This window comes from Ictalurus punctatus, chromosome 18 (genome assembly GCF_001660625.3).
Source record: "Ictalurus punctatus breed USDA103 chromosome 18, Coco_2.0, whole genome shotgun sequence".
Taxonomy (NCBI): domain Eukaryota; kingdom Metazoa; phylum Chordata; class Actinopteri; order Siluriformes; family Ictaluridae; genus Ictalurus; species Ictalurus punctatus.
Window position 1 is genome coordinate 11447628 of NC_030433.2, and position 25979 is coordinate 11473606.

The 25979-nt window shown below is 39.3% G+C and overlaps 1 protein-coding gene across 1 annotated transcript in view; it reads left to right on the forward strand.

The window, feature by feature from the left end:
• The window catches only part of adamts2a (ADAM metallopeptidase with thrombospondin type 1 motif, 2a), a 74701-nt gene that overhangs the window by 27302 nt on the left and 21420 nt on the right, over positions 1–25979 (forward strand). Inside the window, exons 3-6 of the mRNA XM_017492061.3 lie at positions 2499–2667; positions 19912–20114; positions 22024–22107; positions 25611–25767. Coding sequence (XP_017347550.1) covers positions 2499–2667; positions 19912–20114; positions 22024–22107; positions 25611–25767 — 613 coding nt within the window. The remainder of the gene's footprint in view (positions 1–2498; positions 2668–19911; positions 20115–22023; positions 22108–25610; positions 25768–25979) is intronic.

Sequence of the window (25979 nt, forward strand, 5' to 3'; positions counted from 1 at the left end):
AGTTTACAGCATTTTGGATCAGTTCCCAAGCCTTCCTGATGGAAAGAATTTGTCCTCTAAATCCCTTAAACTTATATAAGCGTGGTGTGATAACTCCTCGTGTCAGTTCGTAGGCTTTCCAGCTATGAACACAAGTAGTCAGAGAACACTCGGATGTTTTGGAAATTTTGGAATCTGCTAGCTTTTATTTAAACTAAGTTAAAGGTCAGGGATTTTTCATAACACATTGTAATAGTCTTGCCTCTGGTACAGGCTCTTTAAATAAAAAGGATAAAAAGAGACGAGTAATATGGACCACTAATATTCAGCCAACCTGGACAAAGACGCATTTCTTCTTGCCCGTTACTATCCTATCGTCTGTTTTTATGTTTCCTGTCAATACAGAAATTTTTGGGGGTGTAGCTTTTTTGGAGAGCTTGAATTTGTTGAGTTTCAAAACAGCTAGCTAGAGCTAAATTTCACCACAATTATTCACTATCCCTTCAACGTCTAATGGAATTCCTCTATCTTGGGTAAATAGAGTTGATGGTCAGTTTTTATGTCTATTCTTTAGTATATAATTAGTCTGTATCATTAACAGTGCTGGAAAAAATACAAAACTCACCGACCTGAGTACAAATACTGTTAATGTAGTAATAATTCACTTACGTAAGAGTGAAAGTAGTGATCAAGAAAATAAATAAATAAATTTAGTGCCAAAAATTACTTCTTTTTTTCTTTTCTTTTTTTTTTCTTTTTTTTTTTTTACATGTCTACAATTATGATCAAACTAAGTGAGCTATACTGAAGTGAACATAGCTATATAGCAAACATATAAACCTGAGCTTCACCTATAAGCTGTAACAGCAAATTAAAATATATAACACAGCAGGTGATAGCTACTGAACATTGCAGTGACGTCTTAGGTTTAATGTTTCAGAACTTTAATTCTGTAAAAGATCAAATGGTCTGGCTAGGTAGTCTAGCTTACTCATCTAGCTAATGACTTACTTGTACATGTTTCTGCAGGTTGGATGCCGATATCTCCACAGGTTTTGGCTTGCATCATTCACATATCATTTATCAAGCTGAAGCAATTTAAACTGAACATAGCTGATACATTGGGCCAGGGATGCTCATGTGTCTCAGACGTTGTTGCTGCTGAGGAAGCATTTGGTGTCTGAAGAGTAGAGTTTCTCGAAAGTGAATTACAGTTTGAACATGGTGTGTTATAATTGGCTTATAGTCTTCTGGGGTTGAAAGCATTATTATTTTTTAACCTGTAAAAGTGGACAAAAATAAATGTAGCCAAGTAAAAGTGATTTAATTTTACTCCAAAAAGTATTGTTCCAGCACGTAGTTTGTTACTTTCCACTATAGGTAACTAGTATGGAGACACTGATGCTAAAAGGTCGTACGTTGACACTTTATTGCTAACCTTCCCTAGTAATGAAGACAGCATAGTTGTCTATCAGCTGTGTTTCTTTCTGATGCAGGACAGATACTTTTTCTGTCAGTACAGTGGGTGAGTGTGATGGCTGAACCTGAGAACGGCAGTATTGGTTTATGCGGCATGCGGCCATTTCTTTTATAATGAACCCTCAGGGGACGTGGAAGACAGTGAGGGAGGAGGAAGGGACAGCTTTCGGTGGAATTTTTTCTGTGAGGTTGAGGTAAATACCCAGCTCAGCGGCCTGCTCGAGGCTCTCTCTGCTTTATGACGATGACCTGGGAATGCCGGGAGAGCCGACGTGACATTTACGAGTTCTTGTTTGAACAGCTTCAGAAACTTCAATGCTAATCCTGACTTGTTGGGTGTGAGGAAAAGTCCTTGATTTCAGGGAAAAGCCAGTAGGAAGTGTGTACCAGAGTAGGTCCCATCTCTGCGCGCTAATCAATAAGTCCCACGGGATATGAGAGTCAGTGTCTCGTTTACTCGCTCGCGCTCTTCGTCTTTTTTTTCCTGGTCGTTATGTCCCTGGCGTCTCAGGCAGCCGAGTATTTCAGATAGCCACCATCAACTAGATAGAACCAGAGGCAGACAGGAACAGGCAGGTATATCAGCTTGTCAGTTGTTCAGTAGAAGGTATTTGTATTGATCTCATGTCATGCCTTGGATTTCTTTCTTCTTGCTTTAATTGTGTAACCACAGGGAGCTTAAATTCGACTCGGGGAACACAATGACAGCTTCTCGGGAATCTATTAGTACGGTTCTTTTTGGTCCGTAGCAGGTAGCATTGAAGATTTTAATGATGGCTGCTGCCTGCACGCATGATTTAGGTGAATACAGAGAACGGATCGATTCGAAGATCGAGTTTCTTCCAAAGCGGCTGAAAATATGATATAGTGATCCTACGGAAATAGCCCCTCTAGCTGCTTCACTTAATGGACTTTATATGTAAGCTTTGTACCTGTCTCTGAATGAAATGTTTCTTTCTTTCTTTATTAGAATTACTTTGCTACGTCTTTATATCTCTGTCCGCTTTTTCTCACTGGCTCCTTCTCTGTCTTTCTGTCAGGCGGGCATGATCCGCGCAGGTCAGGAGGAGTTCTTCATCGAGCCACTGGAGAGAGGAGGCGACATGACAGGAGAGGAGGAGGGTGGATCCGGACGACATCACATCCTCTACCGCTTGTCTGACATCAAGAAACCAGCCATCAGTCATGCTGACTACTTTCACCCCAGAGGTCAGGACTCAGAGCTCATGCTGATGCCTTGTGCCAAAAGAGTTACCTCTTGGTGCTTGGTTTTCTAACTGAATATAAGCCTTAGAAGAAAGATGATACAGTCTTTGGGAAAAGTTTAAATTCATGAATATTAAAGACTATATTCAAGGAATTTCAAATATTGAAATTCCTCGATGAGAAATAGATCTCGATCAGAGCCATTTCACTGGATTAAATGATCACGTCGCAGCAACAGCTGGATTTCATTTTCTGAAATACTAGTGCCTAATAGTGTCTATTACATGTTCAATTACATTTTTTTTAGCTTTATAGGGGAATATGTAATGTTAGATGTCTGTTCTTGACGTCAAAATGGTAATACAAGCCAGATGTTACTTAGCCAGTTGCACAATATTCAGGCACAGGTTTAAACACGTTGTTCATGAGTGTCTATAAAACATGTCTTACATGAGCTTTACTCTGAAAAGCATACTGTATCTACTGTAGGTATTTTAATAACTTGTAGTAGAATGACTCACTCAGAATCTCCAAATAGTTTTGCTGACACCACCCACTCGTCATTAATATTAAGAAGTAGACACTTCATTAATATTCATTAGCTGACTTGTTAAAAGTTCTGAAATATGGCTGCTGCTGCACCTCAACTGTATTTTTTCATAGCAAAATATTTAACTGCCAGGGCTACAGTAAGTTTTGGAGTGGTTTATACTATAATCAACAGTTTATAACTAAGTCAGATTGTTGGACTGTAATAATGTAACGTTAGTTTACTTTGGTTAAGTAACTAGTTAATGGCATGCTTCATGATGAGAGAAGCATGTTGCATGTATAGGAGAATATCGTTAGGTTAGGTTAGCAGCCGTGAACACTAGAGTGCAAGCAGTTGGAGGCTCAGAAATGAATTCGGTGGGGGACAAAGACTTTTTTTTAAGAGTTATTTGGAAAACAAAGGCTCCTTTGGTTTATAATTTTATTGAGTTTTGAGTTTAATATCAAGTTCCAGGTCACTACAGAGCTGTGTCCAACTTCATGCTAGTTGCACTTGTTGACTGCAACCATGGGCCAATCACGGTCCAATATGCAAATAGTATGCAGATATACCTCTTGTGTGATCAAAGAATAGTGGGAAAGCACGTGACGTCATGGTAGCCGGAACTCGCCGCGGTCACACCCGCTGAGTGGCAAAAAGACTGAGCGGCAGCATTAGTGTACACCGTGAATTCCTCAAAAACACAGAAAAAAACACATCTAAAATGGTAAAAAAAAAAACTGTTGTGCAATCGACTGTGCTTACGGATTCAATAAAAATTCGGACCTATCTTTTTACAGGGTGCCAAAAAATCATTCAGTCCTTTTTCACTAAGTCGAGCAATGTAAGTGTAAGATCTTTTGGAATGTGGTGTTCATCTTGTACAATTTTGTATAGTTTGCAACGTTACTTCTTTTTAAACACTGCATATTTCCATTGATGAATAACGGGGACTTTATTCATTCTCTGACTGTTTTACCTTCACAAATATATAATATATAGTAAGTGGAAGCAGTGTTAGCTACAAACAAACTAGGACTAGCTAGCTTACGGTTTACCAGGTAAAATGATTTAATAAAATAAAAAATATTTGTAAATACCTGTCCACATACAACCAGAATGTTTATTGGTGTTCTTGTCAATTTAATTTCTCCAATAAATCCCGCCTTGAAGTAGGCCCAAGCGTCAAGGCTTTTGTATGCCTTCAGGCTTTGCTTAGTATATTTCCCAGGCATCGAAATCAGGTACATATAAATGTCAGGAAAACCGATTTCTGACTACATGCCGATGTCCATGGACCACAGGTTCTTGAGCAAGTTGTGAAGGTCACTGTCGAGTCCAACTGCCTTTAAGCTGATACTCGTTAGTTATACTAGCGTTTTCGCAGCTTCCCTACTGAAACAAGCTATTTTGCTGGATGTTTTGCCACTCAGTCCGGCCGAGGAAGCGTGTTCCGGCAGGAAAGTGATGTTAAGTCATACCCTTTATAGTAACTTTAATTAATTAATTAATTAATTAATTAATTAATTAATTAAAGATAGTTTTTTAATGAACGTGATATGAACAGGTTTCATGTTTAATACCAGTTTTGAAACTTACAATATTGTCATGAATGTTTAGAAATGCAGATAAACTCTCAGGATAGGGTAGTGGGAACCAGATATCATGATATCATATTTGGATGTTGGTGTAGGAAAATATATTGGTTAGTGATATCTCTGGGAAATGACAAAATGATGATGAAATCTATTGTTAACCAAAAGTCCTATTAGTTGTTTGAATCAAAATCAGTGATGCTCAAATATAATCATTATGTGTGACCCGTGGCATCATTTTGAGACGATTTGACCCCAACACTGGTCTACAGAGTAAAGCTACAGCATTATGAGTTTATCACAGATGAATAAAAAACAGTGCCCTCAAGAAGTCTGACATTTTAGTGGTCTTAGAAGAATAAAAAAGGCCAACGTGACAAGGGGGTTTAGAGTGACATATGAAGAGAATGTGAAATTACTGATATTGAAGTCATTTCTAATGTTGTGTATCCCTAGAAAAAGAGTTGTGTTTGATGTCCTTGATAAAAACCTGGTGACTAATCTTGACCTTTATGATTTATTTTTTTCTAAGAAACCTGGTTCAACTTAGCTCAGATCTCTGGGGCTAATTCACTTCTCTACATGCATTCCCCATTCCTGGATTCTCTCTCTCTCTCTCTCTCTCTCTCTCTCTCTCTCTCTCTCTCTCTCTCTCTCTCTCTCGCTCCTCTTTCTTGCCCTGAGTGCACTTCCTTTAGTGCACTGTGTGGGAGAGGTGTGAGGAGGAGACCAGAGTCATCAGTTTCTCACAGAGAGATTCACGTGTCACTCAGAGTCTCGTCTGAAGGGTTCAGCTGGGGAGATGTCGAAGCTCGGTTTGTCTTTGCTTTGAGTATTTCTGGGTCATTTGTCTTGAGACAGGAAAGAAAGAATAGGTATTGGAGGGAAGAGTCACCCAATGGGTTTTTCCACATGCACACCAATATAAGCGATGTAATAAGTCTCCACGTTTGTGACACTGGCCAGCTGGTGATCAATATAAAAATCTGGAAGAGAAATCTAATCATGTATCATTATGAAGATGTCACTGCACTGCACTGTACACACTCAGCTCTTAACCCTTTCATATATAAATTATTCAGAAACGTTCAGCTTTTTGGATTTTTACTTAAAATACTTAAAATTGCATGTTATGAGGAAAAAAAGAAGAAAAAAAGATGGCTTATAAACATAAATAGTTAATATTCAGATTTAAACATTTTGGTCATTAACATTAAATATAGTATGCTGTTGTAGCCCATCCATCCCAAGATTGTGCTTTCTGAGATGATTTTCTGCTCACCTTGTCTTGTAAAGTGTGGTTATTTGAGTTACCGTAACCTTTCTGTCAGCTTGAACCAGTCTCGGCCATTCTGCTTTGACCTCTTTCATCAACAAGGATTTTCCTACCCACAGAGCTGCTGATTATACGATGTTTGTTGTTGTTGTTGTTGCTGTTTTTTCTTTGTTTGTTTGTTTGATTTTTTTGTACCAATCTGTGTAGAAAATCCCACTAGATCAGCTGTTTTTTCAAATACTCACACCAGCCAGTCTGGGACCAATAACCATGCTATGGTCAAAGTCACCAAGATCACATTAATTCTGATGTTTTCAGCCCTTGACTTGTATCTGCATGATTTTATGGGTTGGGCTGCTGCCACATGATTCGGCTGATTGGAAGGAGAAGAAACTGCAACATTTAAATGATCATAATTTGCTCCCCTGCAGTACCATCATGGATAGGTACAGGGGTCACTGCTGTAGATCATTAAACACTGTTTTGCATCCTAATATACAATTGATTATGTGGTTAAACTGAATTTGGATCCATGCCGTAGTAAGCGGACAACATGACGTGGCATTATGATGCACCTCAGCATTTGCATCCCAGACTTAATAATGCTCAGCACTATACATCAGACTACAACAATAAAATAGTTTTCTGTCTGAAGGAGGGTTTAAAAAAAAAACACCCAGATTTGGATGAGTAGATCTGTGTCAACTGTGAGAGTGTGAATGAGGGCTGAAGCTCATACTGAAATCCAGCAGAGACATGTTGCAGCCAAGCCTGGACTCAGTCAGAGAGTGTCTACGTGGCAGATTTGATGGGATTTTAAGCTCTACTTGGCAGACATGAGAAGGGCAAAAACTCATGAGAAGAGTTAGTTTATAACTTGTGGAGGGGAAAAATGAGGCAGGGGGAACAGGGACAGGTCAGGCTTTAAAAATGCCTTTGTTTTCCCACTATAAATATTAAGAGCTAAACTAAAGGCTAAGCAAAGCAATTGTCTTTGTTTGCATCCTTCTGGTCGGAGAGGTTCAGTTTGTTTTTTTCTTCCAAGCACTGTTTATAGCCCTGAGTCTCATTTTACCACATGTGGCTTGCAGTCACAACTGAATTATTTGAAAGAAATGTCTGAATTCTGAAAAAGTGTGATGATGTATTATCTAAGAAATGTACTGTAGTTCAGCTGAACTTTTGCACTTGTTAAAAAATAGTTGTTGTTATTTTTTAAATCTGGATGTTGTAGTATCATAAAACATTTTTAAAACTGTATTGCCCCCTTTCTGATTTCTTCTATTTTTGTATATTTGTCACACAGATCTTCAAACAAAATGATTAGTTACTTAAAATCTTGACTTGAACCCCTGACTTGAAGATACAGTGGCAGGACCTTAAACTGGCAGTTCATGTGCAAAAGCCCTCCAAAGTGGCTGAATTAAGGCAATTCAGCTTTAATTAATTTAGGAGAGTGGGCCAAAATTCATCCACAGTGGTATAAAAGACTGCTCTCCAGTTAACAGAAGCACTTGTTGCTGTTAAATGGGACACAACCAGGTAATTTATTTAAGGGGGAAAGTACTTTTTCCACATGGGTGATATATGGGTGTTGTATATTCAATTGTATTTAGTGTTGACTCAGGATGTCTTTGTCTTATATTGACTTTTGTTTGATCAGAAACAAGAAAGTCCATCCATCCATCCATCTTGTATACCGCTTATCCTTTTCAGGGTCATGGGGAACCTGGAGCCTATCCCTATCCAGGGCGCATCGGGCACAAGGCGGGGTACACCCTGGACAGGGTGCCAATCCATCGCAGGGCACAGTCACATACATACTCACACACCCATTCATATGGTACGGACACCTTATACATGCCAATCAGCCTAACTAGGGGAGGAAACCCCCGCAGCACGGGGAGAACGTGCAAACTCCGCACACACAGGGCCACAGTGGGACTCAAACCCCCGACCCTGGAGGTGTGAGGCAAACGTGCTAACCACTAAGCCACCGTGCACCCCTTGAAACATGAAAGTGTGACATGCAAAAAGTCAAGAAATCAGGAAGGGGCAAATACTTTTTTTATATATTTGATATCACAGTTTAAACAGTGTTTGGACTGGGGGAGGAAACCAACGTACCTTTAGGAAACCCAAAGCACGGGGAGAACAAGGCAAATGTGCTAACCATTAAACCACCCTGCCTTCGCCTTGTAATATATTGAAATATTTATAAATAAGTTAGATTAATATGAGTGATTAACAGGATGCTGAAAGTCCACCGCAAACAAAAACATTGCCACACGTGTCATAAAATACTAAAAAGGCTTAAACATTCGGAAATGTGTTTGAAATTAATGCATCATTGTTGAGAGAGAGCGACAGAGAGAGATTTAAATATCTTCTCATCCTGAAATAACATCATTTGTTCCACTGGCCCAGTGTTTCATAGGAGAGTTCATTTCCTTCAGCGCCGCTGCTTCTGCAGCTCCTGCGTGTCCTCACCTTCCCTTTGAAACATCCTCTAACACACACCCACATGCACACACACACACACACACACACACACACACACACACACACACACACACAATGTCTTCTGCAGATGGCACCATGGCCTTTGCTCCTGGAGTGGCCATCTCAGCACTGCTGTTTCCATTTCGGTTGGCCTGATTTTTCAGCTGAGAGTCACAGCTTGATCTACGATGCAGTCCAAAACAGTAATTACTCTGCACCGGTGGCACTCTTATGGAAAACACAGTAATTAGGAGTATTTTCTTGGGCCTGTGTTGTGGCTGAGAGTGCTGTTGATGAGGGGAGTGTCTGTGTGAGGTTTGTTTACTCTGGTTGAATAGTGGCCATGTGTGTGTTAGGAAATAAAATGAAGTCGGAAGGTTTGTTAGCTGATGTTGATGCGAAATGTTTATAACTTCATGGTTTTGCCCACCGCTGTGGCCTGTAGTACTGTATGTGAACGTACACATGTGTGTCACGTAATAGACGTTAGGATGTACGCAAGTGCAGATAAGAGCTTTTATTTAAAGAGAGGCAGACAAATCCAAAATGGTAATCCAAGGCGCGGTCCAAAAACATGCAAAAGGTCAGGCGATCGGCAGACGGGCATAAACAGGGCAAGACAAAGCACCAAAATGAAACACAAAGTCAGTAACTATGAAGCAAGAACAAACGCTTTGTATACGGAAACCTCACTTAATACTTCGCAAAGTCTAAATATTCACAAAGTCTCTTTTATACTGTGGCTGTGTGTGTGTGATTAGAATGAGTGTTCTGTGTGTGTCTGTGAGTGTTCTGGGACTTGCAGTCCATGGTGGCCATGTTTGTAGGCCGCCGTGCAGTATGGGAAACGTAGTCACTGGTATACTGTGATAAGTAGGTATGTCACAAGAACCGATACTTACATACATTTACATTCTTAAAGCGTGACTGTACTGTTTTTCTGTAGTAGCGTGGGTATCGTTGGTAATGAAGGTATCGAGGTTGCAATTCTTCCGGAACTGGGGGCCGCAAATACGCGCAAGTGTTTTAGTCGGTCCACAAGTGGTCAAGAAGAAGAAGAAGGCCTTCAAGCACACGCGAAAAACTACAGAAGACAGCGACAATTTTAGCTACGCCCCGAAGAGGAAAGGTAGGATCGGTTGCAGGTGGGAAACCGATGCTATCGTTCATTTTAAACAAAGCGAGGAAACACCTGGAATTTGACGAAGTACCTGAAAGATGGACCCTATATTATGTTTGTTTGAGGCAGCTGGCATTGTAGCCGTGAAACCAGCTAACGTTATCCTCCATGTAATGTTTGCGATAGACAGTTATTTGATAACACATTGCAGTGTTATAAACTACCTCCGAATGGGCCACCATGCATCGCCATTCAAACCGTGTCCTGTCAGCAAAATGCAGTGTCATGTCACTAATAATTATTCAAATGTTAATGCTTTTAATAAATCTTTTTGGCCTGCCACCATAATAGTGAATTTAAACTACTGCTTGCATTCAGAGTATAAGGTGTGTGTGTGTGTGTGTGTGTGTTTAGGAGTGCACCTTAGCACTTGTTATTAGCACTTAGCACTGTTTTATTAGTCAGTCAGTACGTTTACATGGACAACCATATCAGATATTAACCCGATGAAGACAATACTCTGATTAAGAAACTACCATATATATAAACAGCAATCATTGATGACCTTAATCCGAATAAAGTCATACTCGAAGTAACCAGAAATCAAAGTAAGACATGTGGAGTATTCCTGTTTTAGTTGCATTATCGACATGCATTACAGACATGTACACACCTTAATCACACTATTAACGTCCTGTGAGAGTTTTCACCACATTTTGCGACAGGACATGTACACACAGTGTACGCGGTGCTCAACCGTTTGACAGCAAACAAGAGAGCATGGCTCCGTCCCAAACCACTTACTTACCTGGTATATAGTAGGCGAAATACATGTATATAGTAGGCGAAATATATATAGTAGAATACTCCTTTCATGTTCCCGTTTTACATGTTATGGAACATGGAGTGATTAACGGCACACGTCATTACGTCCCCACGCCACGCCATCCGACATTCTCTCCAGAATTTCACGTATTGACATACAGTTGGTCTTCATTATGGTACCGTATACAGTTTTGGGTGTTTCATTTTTAATTTTATGAAAGCTTCAAGTGCAGTTAATTATTTGTTATGCTATATGTGCAAATTGACGACTCCTACTATATAGTAGCCGAAACACATGTATTTCGCCTACTATATACATGTGTTTCCCCTACAATATACCAGGTAAGTATGTGGTTTCAGACGCAGCCGTGCTCTCCTGTTTGCCGTCAAACGCTTGGGCACTACCGTGTGTGATCGTATCATGTCGCAAAATGCGGTGAAAACTCCCACACAACGTTAATAGCGTGATTAAGGTGTGTACATGTCTGTAATGCACGTCGATAATGAGACTAAAATAGGAATACTCCACATGTCTTAATTCCATTTGTGTTTACTTTGAGCATGACTTTAATCGGATTAAGGTAATAAAAAATAGCTCTTAAATGCTAGTTTCTTAATCAAAGTATCGTCTTAATCGGGTTAATATTGGATTATTGTTGTCCATGTAAACATACTGAGTGTTTGATAACTAAAATATCCCCCTCTCACTCTCTCTCTTTTTGCCAGTATTAGCCAGAGGAGGATGTCCTCCAGGAGTTTAAAATTTTATTTAGAATTTTTATTTCATTTAAAAAAAAAATTTATACCACACCGTGGTATCGAGTATCTTATACTTTTGGTGGTATCGGTACCGACTACTAGATTTTTGGTATCATGACATCCCTAGTCATAAGACAGACATTCAGGAAACAACCAATGACAAAACAGGGGCGGAGACACAACATAACCATAACATAAACAAAAGTCAATGTCATGAAGACCCAAACGTGTGCGTTCGCTAAGGGCTCGCGCACTGGGCTCGTGCGCGAGCATGCGCTTCAGTTTTCTGAGCACACTGCAATATTGCAAAGCTAGCTCAAGGGGAAATCATGACAGTATGTATGTTTTGGTAATGCTACACAAACTCTATCAGCCAGATTTAAATAAATTCCTTTGACCAATGCATAGTGGAAAAAAGGAAAAGCAGCCCTAAACCATGATGCTGCCACCACCATGCTTCACCGCAGGTATGGTGTTCTTTTGGTGCTTTTTTGTGCAAAACATACCTTTTAGAATTATGGAATTATTACACTTTTTGGAATTGGTCTCATCAGACCATAACGCAATTTTCCACATGGTTTGGGGTGATTTAGTTGGGCCTGGATGTTTTTTTGTGAGAAAAACATGTCTGAAGAATACGATGTTATATTGTTGTCACATGCAGAGACTAATCAGTACTAATTGTCAGCTATTCCTGCAGCTCCTTTAATGTTGCTATAGTTATCTCTTGGCAGCCTCCCTGGTAAGATTTTGTCTTGTCCTTCTGTAATTTTAGGAGGGACATCCTGTTTTTGTCTATGTCAATGTGGTGCTCCATTTTCTCTATTTGTTGATGATGGCCTTTACGGTGATCCATGTTAACATCCATCTAATGTTTTGAAAATGTTTTGTACACCTCTACTGATCGATTCTTTTCAACAGTAAGATACCATACATGCTTTGTAAGCTCTTTGCGGTCCGTGGCTTCAAGAGGTCAAGAAAATCCTACAGAAACAGCTGGTGTTTATTTGGGGTTAATCAGAATAATTTCATTGATGACAGCTGTATAATAATTACTTTTGAACATGAGAGTGAGTGTGATTGGTTTATTCTGAACAAAACCACATGACCAGTTATAAAAGCGTGTGCACATTTATGCAACAGGGTTACAGTAACTTTTTTTTATTTTTCCTATCTTTCCCTAAAATGTTTCTGATTGTTTTCACTTAATTTTGTATATATTGTAATTTCACAATGAGAGTGAAAAAGTTCTTACATGATTTATCTTGGTTTCGTTTTTGTTTTTGTTTTTTTTCCATCACAAAAACTTGCCATTTTAACAGGGTTGTGTAGACTTTTGTACATAAAATAAACAATATGATTAAATTGCATAATGGTGTACTTTTAAAAAAAAAAAACACTACATCATTAAAAGTCAGTTTAATATTGTAATACACATTAGAAACCTGTTTTCAAATACATTGCTTGTGTGTTAATAATAATTACTATAGTAATTCATTTATGCACACTAACAAAATGAAGCAGAATGCATGTTACAATTGTTTTACTTTTACTAAGTATTTAAAAAAATATTTGATATAAATGATAGAAGTGTCTTTGAACTCAAATCCTGCCGCAGCTACTGAGAACAAATAGCACATGTATAACACTTACATATTGTTTTCACCCCTAACTTTGCATGTAACAAACAAAAAGTTATACATTTTGTTTGTAAACAACCTACAACACACCCATTAACTGCAACCACAGTTTTCCCCTTGCACATGCAAAGTAGTACTTGTTATTTCTGATCTTTGTAAATCATGTGCATTTCTGCCTAAAGTATTTTTTTTTAAATTGAAAATGCAATTAGCAATTTTGTCATTTGTTGCGTTTCTCTGTATATTGACTATGATTGAAGTTCTGCTTCTTATTGAAATAAACCCTATTGGACACGAAGCTAGACGTGCTAAGCCTTGGCAATGGGAGTTGTATTGCTGAAAGGAATTTAAGGATTCGTCTGCATTTGGCTGTTTTTTTTTTTTTTATTTTATTTATAACTTCTGATTAAATTTTACACCCTTTGCATGCCTTTCCTGTTGTTTATATATGCCAAACATCAGGCAATTTGCTCAGATTTATTCTTTGTTTATTTTTCAAAGTCTGTTGCTTGAATGGTCACATCTGCCAGCCCTGTTTGAAAATCCAACTTATGCATTTTGTTTTGACTCTTGATGCCAGTGTCTGCGCATCCATCTGGCAAGTAATCTTCCTGGACTTCTCTGAAAGCCATGTGTGTTACTTGGAGACCTCTGGAATGTGAGTGTGTGTGTGTGTGTGTGTGTGCAGTATCGTCCTCTGGTTATGTGTGCTTTCTCTCTGCGTTTTGTTTTGCGAATACTTTAGTCGATATCTTGGCAGAGAATAGATAGAAGAGATCATTTATAGTGCTTTTTACGTTATCGTGCTAACATGTTTTGGATGTTATGATGTTATGTGTGGTGGCCTGGGGGGAAAAACCCTCCTGAGATTTTCACACAGTCTCGAGAGTTTACACAGAATGGTGCAGAAAACAAAACAAAACAAAAAAACATCCAGTGAGTGGCAGTTCTGCAGGGAGGAAAATAACAACATCTTGATAAGATAGGTCAGATGAGAATGGCTGGACTTGTGTTCAAGCTGACAGGAAGGGTACAGTTACTCAAATTAGCACTCTTTACAACCGTGAGGAGAAAAGCATCTCAGACAGCTCCAAACCTTGAGGTGGATGGGCTACAATGGCAAAAGACACATCAGGATCTATTCCTGTCAGCCAAAAACAAGAATCTGAGGCTACATTGGGCACAGACTCAGCAAAACTAGAAATAGGCAAGCCAAGGCAAGATTAAATAAAAACATTTCTATGTTGTTTTTGTGAAATGTATTTTTGTTTTCCTAATGTTAAGGTGTTAAAGGATGCTCTAAGCTGAAAAAACGTTTTTTCATTTGCCAAAATGCAGCCATAGTGATATCCTGCAGGTTTTCTGAGACAGATTGTTTGTTGCTCAAACACAAAATACTGCTGATTTGAAGAACAATTGACATCAGTTTAATCGACAGCTTTTGCATCACTAACAGTCTTTCAGCAGGTCAGTTGGAAACCATGACTCTATAAACCGGGTCTATCAATAACGCTGTCACAGTAAAGCCAGACACAGTTTTTTCTTCAGCATAGCACCTACAAACACATGGCCAGTCCTTCTCTAGCTTTCTATTTTTAGGATTTGGCCAAGCACAGAGTGGTGCAGTGAAACCTTTTACCCTTGAAATATGATGACTGTGGTGACATTGTGATACCTGTTTGACTGTGGAAGTGATGGAAGCGGTGTATGACTGTGCCGAGTTGGAGGGTTGATGCTAGGAGCATTGTTGCTAGTTGTAAGTTTGAAGGAAGTTGACGTGTTGGGATCTGGCTCACGATTCCTGGATTATCTGCTTTCCTGGGTTGCATCACATAGATGTTGAAGACTATAGATGATAAATGTGGCCTTCGAAATTTTTTGGTCACATCCATAACTGATGTTCAGAGTATACTTGTCTGATGTTAGCTAAGTCAAACATGCATCGACAGATTTTATTTCATATTATTGAAATTCTTCATTTACCTTGACAGAAAACAAAGGTGTCAGTGCATCTTTGAGGGAAAATCTGGACGAGAGATTGCTTACATGTGATGCAGGATTCCAGGTATTGTCAGTTAATGTTGGAGAGTTTAAAAAAACCTGTGCAAATCGTCCCAGATTCATATGCTGTTTGATAACTTATACTAGTGTAAATTATGGCGCGCCTATGCAAAATGGCAAAATGCATAAGAGTTCCCAGGTAATATGCATGCATTTATCTATCCATTTTCCATACCACATATACTACGCAGGGTCATGGGGGAGCCTGGAGCCTATCCTGGGGAACAAGGCGGTGGACACCCTAGAAGGGGTTCCAACCAATCACTGGGCACAATCACACGCACACATTCACACACTACGAAATGCCAATAAGTCTACGGTGCATGTCTTTGGGCTGAGGGAGGAAACCAGAGTACCCGCTAGAAGCCCCCAAGGCTTGGGGAGAATATGCAAGCTCCGCGTGCACAGGGCAGAGGTGGGAATCAAACCTCAACCCTTGAGGTGCAAGGCAAAAAATATTATATAATATGATCAGAGTAAACATCACTGGATATCATGGCAGTATAAAATCATGTAGAGGCAAATAAATCATTATATTGCAAGCCTAATTTTGCATAATAGAGCATTTTGATTTGATTTGATGCTATGATTTGTACTGAATTCATAGATTATGATCTGAAGAGACTAAGAATTGATGACATCTTTGCTGGGTTTTCAGGAGCATGCTGGCATTTGCAGGTAGAGCATTTGTTGTTGTTGTGTGTATTCCCTATAGTTTGCAGGCTTGAGCCGATAAACTGCTGACTTATCAGCTGTTTAAAGTCTTGGCTTTAAGCTTTCAGGTCCTTGTTAATACTTTGATTCATGGTCTTTGCTCTGGTTTTGTAAATTGAGAGGATGACCATTTTATAGATTGGGGCTGTGATAAGCATTATGAGTTATTGCAGAATGTTTCTTTCATTAGATCGGTTAGTGTTGTTTTATTAGAGGAGTGTATGAACCTGAGTTCAAAACGAGGACTTTATATCTGTTGTGGAAACTTGATCAGGTAAAACCCTATTTTATCTGCAGTCTTCTCTTTGCTTACACTGTCTCCTTTTAACACTTAATCACAGTTCCTCAGCGTATTGGTAGTAATTCCACAAAAGCAACAAATCCATAGGGAGTATTTATAATGTAAGCAGTGGTTAATGTTCAGACAACTTCTTTGATGATGGATTGATGATGCCTGAATGAGATGAACTCATTTAAACCACACTGCTGCAGACATTATGCTGATCAGAGCTTGGTAGAAGTCGAACAGTTCCGGAGGAATTCACAAAACTGAAACTGGAGTGAAGTCATTATCAATGCAATGAAGGCTTCTCGTTGCCATTTATCATGGTGCATGCGCTGTTTTGCCTTTGCCCGAATGAGCATTATTAGCCAAGAGCATCTCACTCTTAATCACATTTATGGTCACCATTTACATAAATGATCCCAAACGGCCTATACTTGTGAGGTACTATAGATTAGTCATCGATGGTATGTGTCAAATTGACCCAGTGGCATTTAACCAATAGAATTAAACAGTTGAACATTAGTCTAAATTAGGCTAAACTGGTTGCTTCAAGCATGTATGCTAATACAGCCACCGTGTGAGAATGCGAGTGTGAAAATCTGAAGTGCTGATTCATCCTAGAAAGATTCCAATTATGTTTTTTTTTTTTCTATTGAACACATGGTTTATTCATGAGCTTATACCCTTATTATCATATTGTTTACTATGGTGCTAGCACAGTCTCCATGCACTGGATGCTTTTTGTTACAGAACCTGAGGATGATTAATGCTTTTACAGCAGCCTTTCCTGTGGTCAACAATGGGCCATATTGGATATACAGTTGCAATCAAAATGATTCAACCCGTCAGTAAGTCAAAATTTACAGACTTTCAGCTGTTTGCAATGAACAAATCAAACAAAAGCAAATGAAATAGTTCACCATAACGAATGCTTCATGTGGTTTCCCCAAATTCAACTGAAAATGCAACTTATAATGATTTATTCAGTTTCTGAATTATTCAACCCCTTCATGGCAAGCATCTTTAGTACTTAGTAGAGCACCATTTTGCTGTTATGACCTGCTGCAAATGAGATGCATAGCTTCTGGAAGTGTTCTGTAGGGTGGCGCACTCACTGCCGCATTTACCTCCTTTTAGTTATTATTGCACCTAGTGGTAAAAATTTGGAAACCGCAACAAACCCTAATATACCATTGGGGCAGGAATCACACTGCCCCATGCTCGCTCTATGAACATTTTCAAGGAAGGAGGAGCAGCAGACAGCACCATTAATGACAGGGTTGCCAGATTGGGCTAGTTTAAGAATACACTGCAGCCGCCAAGCTGTCTTTTAACAAATAATAAGAATTAAACATTGAGTAAATTTCTGCAAATAAGGGGAAAGTGTAAGTGCAGTCCATGGAAAATATGTCTCCTTTTTCCAATGCAAAAAATGTTTGGGATAGTTTCAGATCTTTTGTGTGGTTTTTGAACCTGGAGAACACACCTGCTGCATCAAACACATAGTCGAACGTCTAAAAACATTCAAAATGAGCTTCTAGTCTGTATGCTGTATGACTGCGTGTTGCCAACTCTTAACTGCATTTCATGAGGTTACTCTAAAACTTCACTAGCCTGTAGCATAAAGCAAGTGGGGTAGTCTCTTGACATAATTTTGTTTGAGGCTATGTCATTATTAATGTCGTCCTGCCACACCAAAATCTATGGTTATGACTCGCTGTTGGTAAAACGATACTCTGGGGTAATCGATCATGTCTTTTGTACCTAGACAGATTCTGACTTTTGCCCATTTTTCACTTTTGTTTGTTTTTAGTTGTGATTCAACTGTCTTGAAATGCACAACATTACACTATATGGTCAACGTCTTTTACTGGCATTGCTTGCTTTCTCTCTCTCTCTCTCTCTTTCTCTGTCTCTCTCTCTCTCTCTCTCTCTCTCTCTCTCTCTCTCTCTCTCTTTCAGTTCCCATGTTAGGCCTACATTGATATCAAGGTTAGGTAAACACAGATAACGCAGGCTTGTCTGGACACATAAGAGCATGTACGTTCTTCCAGATAACTACATGACACCTGGTTCTCCAATAAACTCCCACATTCATCAATGACTTTGGTTCATTGTGTGTTGCTGGTTAACAGCCACTCATATGAATTGGAATGGATTTCTTGTCCCAGTCTGCCATCTGTTTTTGCAGTCTCTTTTTTTTCTGAGTTTCCCCATTGTTGTAGATGTAGTTTCGAGTGGCCTTTATTAACACTTATGTGTCTGAATGGGAAAGCTTTTTTTATATTAGGGCTGCACAATTAATCGGATATTGATCTTGATTAAGATTTTGACTGCCCACGATTACATGAACATGATCGACTACAATATTGACGTTTAAAGTTCGTCCTCTGCTCATAGAAAACTCTGTTGCATATCAAATCAAGCGCTTTGTAAACTTACAGCCAGTCACCATATAGTGGCGCAGGGATGACGTCATTTTGTAATGCCAAAACCTGGAAACGAGTTAGCATTTTCTCCCTTCAGTTCCATCATCCCAAAGTCAATGAGTTTTTTGAATGGGATTTTGGTTAAAAGCCTGAAATAAGGTCTGTGGTTTACACAAGCTCAAAATATTTTTCATGTTTTATTCTATGACATAAAATGCACCAGTAAAACTCCACTCGTGATTTTTTTCAAAAGCTTTTACATGTATTGAAAAAGGCAGTTGCTAACCGTCACGTAATGAGGGTTTAGGACGAATGCATGTGCAGATAAGAGCTTTATTGAAGAGAGGCAGACAAATCCAAAACGTAAAACAATAACAACAAGTAAACTTGTTAACTTGTTACTTGTTAACAACAAGTAAAGGTCAGGTGATCAGGAAACGGGCATAAACAAGGTAAGGATGCGGTTTTGGACGCAGCCGTGGTAACCGGGGAAGCTGCTGCTGCTTTGGCTCTTCTTGTTGCACGGTGCACCCATGAAAAGTTCCAGACTGACCACCTGTCAGGCAGCGCGTCAGTATCGGGTTGACCCGGTACTACCGATACTTATGAACATCTGGTACCGACAACTTTTTTTCTTTTTAGTACCGACTTGATACCGAAGTACCAGTACTTTTGACAACCCTATCCAAAAGCCTATGGGAAAATCCTATTGGATTTTTGTTGAGGGAACCAGTGTGAAGCTAACTTCCGGGTTCCGGTACAAAATGACATGTACCACTCTAGTGGGTGATTTGTCTGCGTCTCTCCTCCTGTAAACACTGTTATTGCCTTTTCTGCATTCGCCTGAATGCATTTCATTTGGTTACATATTGTTATATTGGATTGCATATTTTCATTTGGTTGATGGCATTTTTATTTTTACTTATCCTATATTTTGGGTCCAATTTTATTTATGTTTTCCTTCTACGAGATGATGCACTTTAATGATCAGTCTAATTTGATGCAAAGATTTGTACATTAGCAGGAATGTAGCACAACATGGAGGTGAAAGCAGCGGCCTGTTTATTTAAATGTGAAAGTGCAATAAAAATATTTTATCCCTAAAATCAATGAAAAATCGTGAAAAATTTTCATGATCTCAATATTGATCAAAATAAACGTGCTTATAATTTTGGCCATAATCGGGCAGCCTTATTTTATACATTTTTATATGTACTCTATATACTTTATATTGTAACAGATAGGCACAGGAGATGAACAGCAGAGGTCTTAAGACAATCCAATATTGTTTTATAAGACTTCTGGGGTTCAGATAGTAGGATATGGAAAGCGTATGTTTGAAATGCCGTAGATTTGCTCATGCTTTAATTACATCAGTTTGCACTCAAGCTGACCTGAAACTTAAATGCATTCCCTTGACTGCTTTTGAATGTGATATCAATTGTATGTCATGCATTCTTGTCTGCATTTGACAGAGCGTGTGTGTGTACGTGTGTGTGTTTCTGCAGGTTCAGTACTGGGTAGTCTGGCTGGAGTGGAAGCCATATCCAAAGGGTTTAAGCAAAAAATGCACAGCAGCAGTCGTGCACGCAGACAGTCGGACCAAGACGAGATCTTCAACATCGAGGTGCTGCTGGGAGTGGATTGCTCCGTGGTGCAGTTTCACGGCCGAGAGCATATCCAGAAATATCTGCTCACCCTTATGAACATCGTAAGTCCAAAAGAATTTCTTTTCCCTACAAGTAATTCTGCTGGTGCAAGTCACTGAAGGCCTCAATCGTTCTTTGATATTTATTCTATCACATGAAATGAACAGGGTGTCAAATGAAAACTTGCTAGGATTGAACTCGGTCTCAACGTAACCTCAGATAGCTGGTGGACCGGTGGGTTCTGTAGAACTGTGACACAGTGGTTTTGCAGCTCGCAGATGGAAAGCTGCAAAAAAAAAATATTTAATTTTCCTGACGGCTCCTGAGTGACTGGAAATTCTGTCCTGCCCCTGACAGCATTTTTGACCTGAAGGATAAATGTGCATATCTGTGGGCGAGATTGGACTCGCAGCTAGCAACTAGCTTTGCATTCAGTTTGACTTTTTTGGCCATGTACTTGTTTTGCCTCCAGTTCCACTCAAGTAAAATTGTCATCAGTATATTACGCTTTAGTCCTTATTTTTCAGGCTCTCTGTCTTTTTCCATCGTATCTCTGTTCGCAGTCCATCCTGGCTCACTTTTGTTTGTGCTGCCGTTCAGTTGCTTAGCAGAAGACAAGCTCCGGTGGAAGCCCTTGCTGCATTATTAATCGAATCCTAATGATTTTCTGGCACTTTGGCCTCCTGCTCGTCAATTGCCTACCTGCTCGGCAGCATGCTGGGAGCCGGACTAATAGAACACGGCCAGGGTCCTACTGAGGGCCAGAGACAGCGACACACTAATGAGGGACCTCTGCTTTGGTTGCTAGCATTGTGTGTATGTGTGTGCTTCTGTGTATGTGCTCATCTATGTTGGAGACAGACAACGTGAGAAAATGAACAGACAAAAAATCAGTGGTAATGAGAGACAGCATTGAACATTGCTGATTGTTGCTTATGTGTGAGGGTAAAAGGTAAAAGGCTGCTGTCAGTGTGTGTGTGTGTGTGTGTGTGTGTGTGTGTGTGTGTGTGTGTGTGATAGACAGATGTAGGGCTGGAGAGGCCAGTAATGCATGGACATACAATCCATGAGGAGTTCAGACCATCTCGACTCATTGTCAAGGTTGCCAGGCAACTTTGGCGACTGATTAATGTGATAAACATGAGGAAGTCTTTCTCCTCCTTATTAGACTCAGCCCTAATCACCTCAGTTACCACATAATACCACTCTATTTGAGCTAATGAGACCTGACACTAATTATTGACTGTCTCATTTCATTGAAATTGCAGCAAAATTTGGAGTATTTGCCACCCTTGTCTAGCCAACATTAACAGCCCAGTGAGCATCACCTCGGTTTGATTCCCAGAATCTTGCTGTATTATTCTACTCTGTGATCCGTTTTCTTTTTTTTCTTCTTCTACTGTCAATCTGTCTTTTTTTCCCCACTCTGTTTGTTTTCCCCAGTTGCACTCAGATTCTTAAACAGCCTCTGGTTGGGTTGCCATCCATCTGTCAGTCTCTGTGTGTGTCGTAGGGCTTCATTAGTTTTCTCACACTCACACACCCACATGCTGTGCGTTTTGGCAATGGTCCGGCACCCTTTCGTAGGTTTCTTCCCATGATGAGCTATGTAAATGGGGAATAAGGCAGGGTCAGATGTAAGGAGGAGGGAAATTATATTTATTCTACAGGCACACACACATACATGTGCTCACAGATGGCTGTCTCGAGACCCCAAGTGGGTTGCTGCTTGCTTGGCCTGTCTTAGGGAATTCTAATTATATGTACATTTTTTAAAACAGTTAACTTTTTTCTATGACATCAAACCCTGTAATTAGTGTGTACAGTAACTTCTAAGTCACTTGGTGTCTGCCCTGAGGTCAGTGTGAGGTTAAAAGTCTGTTAAAGTCACACCATTGATCCATCACTAGCATTCACAAACTGCCTTAAAGCATCAAGTTTCAAAGCATTTTTCTCTGGCTTTGCTCTCAGGTGAATGAGATCTACCAGGATGCCTCACTTGGTGCTCATATCAATGTAGTGCTGGTGCGAATCGTGATGCTCTGCTCAGCCAAGGTAAGCCTACATTAAAAATATGTTTAGCTCCCTATCACACCCCTTTTACTTTTGCCTGCTTTTATTTTATTTTTTGCTGTAACATCTTTCAAAATTGTTTAAGAGAAATAACCAGCCAGATCAAAATTTGGGAATTTATAGCTTTGTGTCAGTGCGCAAAGTCGATGCTGAGATACAGCCTCACTTCCTGTTTGATGGCTTCGCTGTCAGATTATTAGCCCATTATGGGCAAACCATTTGGAGTACCAAACTTTGTTTGATATTATTTGTAAGGCTTACTCTGAAGATGACATGTGCTAAATTAGGTGATGACTGGACAAAATTTGTAGGAGTATTGAAGAAACTCATCTCAACTGAGGGAAGTCAGTTAATCCGGTTCAAAGATTATGACCATAAACGTACTTCCAGATTAGGCCCAAATTTGACCCAATGGTGGCGCTATAGCATTGGCAGCACTTGGCCCAAATTTGTTCAGAATGTTCTTTAGACCCTCCCCAGTCAGTGTGCCAAATTTCACAACTTTTACCAGATGGTTGTATGGGCTGCTATAGACACCCTAGCCTGAAGAAGAAGAGAAGAAGAAGAAAAGTTAGAATAACAACATGCTGCCTTCAGTGCTTGGCCCCTTAATGACAGTGCACAATTACCAGATGAATTGGCTAATTAGACAGATTTGAGAACTCCCCAGATGTCATATAATATTCTAATAGATACACAGGATTGACATCCATATTTCCCAGATTCCTATATTATGTAAGTACATTTACCTAATCGGGGAGAATTATGTAAGCCTTACCCAAGATTATTACAAAAGTCAAACATTTTTTCAAACTTTGTACTATTTATAGTATTGCTTTGCCACAAAACCAAAATGATTCTAATAAGGCTTTTTTTTTTTTACAGTTACATTTATATAGCATTTTTATAGGCACTCAAAGTGCTTTACATTGTATGGGGGGATCTCCTCAACCACCACTAGCATGTATCATCCACCTGGATGATGCAACGGTAGCCATAGTGCACCAGAACTTCCACCACACACCAGCTATTAGTGGACAGGAGAGAGTGATGTAGCTAGTTCAGAGGTGGGGATTATTAGGGGGCCATGATAGAGAAGGGCCAATGGGGGAATTTCACCAGGACACACCCCTACTCTTTTACTAGAAGTGTCCTGGGATTTTTAATTTCCACAGAGAGTCAGGACCTCGGTTTAATGTCTCATCCAAAAGATGGTGCTGTTTTTACAGCATAGTGTCCTCATCACTGTACTGGGCATTAGGACCCACACAGATCACAGGGTGAGTTCCCCCTGCTGTCCTCACTAATACCACTTATTTCCAACAGCAACCTCTGTTTTCCCTAGGAGATCTCCCATCCAGGTACTGCCCAGACTCAACTCTGCTTAGTTTCAGTGGGAAACCAGGCAAGAACTACAGCGAGATATGGTTCTGTCCTGGTTCACTGTGTATTTCAGAGATGGCTGAAACAGATCAGGGGCACTTAGCTGAAGCTAATAACATCACATTTCTGAAATATACTGTATTTGTGAAGAATATGTTGTTTAAATATACAAGTGCACTGCAAATAATGTCTTTATTGAAACAAGTAAGACACACTTAAATCTAGTTAACATGTACTAAAATTTTAAAAGCCAAAAAATCTGCCAGTGGGGTAAGCAAAACTGACTTGGTAAGAATTCTTGAAAATAGCATAAATATCTAGTCCCTAAAATGCTACTGGGTCTTAAAACTAGACAAAAATGCCAAAGTTTAAGCAAGTTGTGACTTTATCACAGAATTTCTCTCTTAATCGAAGAGTAATAATTAGCAAAAAAAAAAAAAACCTTACAATAATACAATTTCTTCAAACAGCATAATAAAAATAAGTGACTTTGTGTCATAATAAGGCATGAGAATAATAATTATTTTTAACATTTTTATTGAAACAGGGAAAAACAACAACACTGCAACATAATGTCAGGGAGGTGGATACAAGCGCAGATTTATTATTTTTTTTAATAAAGTGCAAAACAAACAACCAAAACTGTAAAAACAAGAACCATAAATGTAACAACGGACACAAGGCAAGTCCATACAGACTATGAGAGCGGGTGTAGGACACAAACACGACAACAACAAAAGCTTGACGAGTAGGTGCTGAACAACTAGAACTTCTGTAGGGGTTCTTATTAGGGGTAACACAGAACAGGTGTGAGTGATCAGTGGGACATGTGACATTATCATGTGACGTGCTGGGGCTGATGAGTAATGTAGTTCAGTGTGGATTTCATCATAACCATGACAAAGCTGCTTCATTGAAAAATTGAAGTGTGCAAATGATCTTAGTCTTAAAATTGTTATAGCTTGTTACTGGTTAAATCTTGCTCAGTATTAGCTGGAGTATTTTATTAATACAAAGTTAGATTTAGATTATTTTCTAAAAATGAGATTACTTTTCTAATGCAAAACATGACAAGATTATTTTTCTTTTTACACAAAAAAAACAAGACAAATTTCGCCCAAAATAAGGCTTTTTTTACTTTCATGAAATTCCTTTTTTTTTTCTTTTAGTGTGAAACTGATGTACGATGTAGTTAACTATGTTATTCAGTGTGAGATGAAATATTTAAAGAAGTTAAGTTCAGGATAAGACTTGTGCCAGTTTAGCAATGTTAGGATGCTTCCACACCTATTAATCCATTTGCCAAGTCAGAGTCAGAACAAAACTGATACTTTCAGTTCATTTGCTATTTGGCTCACATTGCACATAATTAAACAAACCTGAAACTGGAAAACAGCATTGGCTGAGCAGTGTGTAGGGCTGAAAACATATTTGTAAAACCCTTTAATTTATTGCTCAGACGAACGGCGATGGGAAAGAGGTGAACAAACCTTTTTGTGTAGAAATTACAAAAACCACCCAGTCACGCTCTGTATATGACTAAATAATGATATTAATAACTCATATAAATCATGTTTTGTTTAATTTATCTTTTTTTGGTCAGTCTAAATATCCAGAACACATCATATTTCTGTCCATGGCTCAGTTTTGCCTCTTGGTTCGCAGCTACAGAAAAATGCTGCACTCAGCCCAAAATACACGGCATGTTTGATTCACTACAGGGTCGAGCCATCCGTGAATTACTTTCTCAATGCAATCGAACCTCGCTGGAGTTTGAACAGAATTGAAATAGGACCACATCACTCAAACGATCTCGGACTGGTTGTGCAAGAGTGCAAGTGCAGAGTTTGTCTAAACAAACTGCATCAAGGAGGAAAACAGGCCAGGTTTTGATTGAAACTGACTAAACGCTACATATGTGAAAGCACTCTGAGCCCAGTGCAATAGCTGTTCTATATTACAATACCAACTGACTAGGTCTTAATTATCATATAATTATCAGATAATTATCATATTATCATATTATAGATGATTTGCTGTTTAAAAGCATAGTGAATGTAACGCTGCGGTGCTAATCCTGGTTCTGTGTTCAATATTTTTAGTCCATGGGACTGATTGAGCTAGGGAACCCATCTCAGAGTCTGGAGAATGTGTGTCGCTGGGCTTTTCTGCAACAGAAGGAGGACGAGAACGATGCGGAGTATCATGATCATGCCATCTTCCTTACCAGACAAGAGTTTGGACCAACGGGCATGCAGGGTGATACAGCACACACCAAAACAGACACAGTATAGCCAATATGCATCAAACATATATTCACTTATACACAAACACACACACACACACACACACACACACACACACACACATACATATACACAGTGCATAATGCATACAGTCCCTACAGTGTCTTACTTGTTTTTTTCTCTTTCTTTGTCTGTTTGTTTATGTGTGTCCGCATGTGTGTGTGT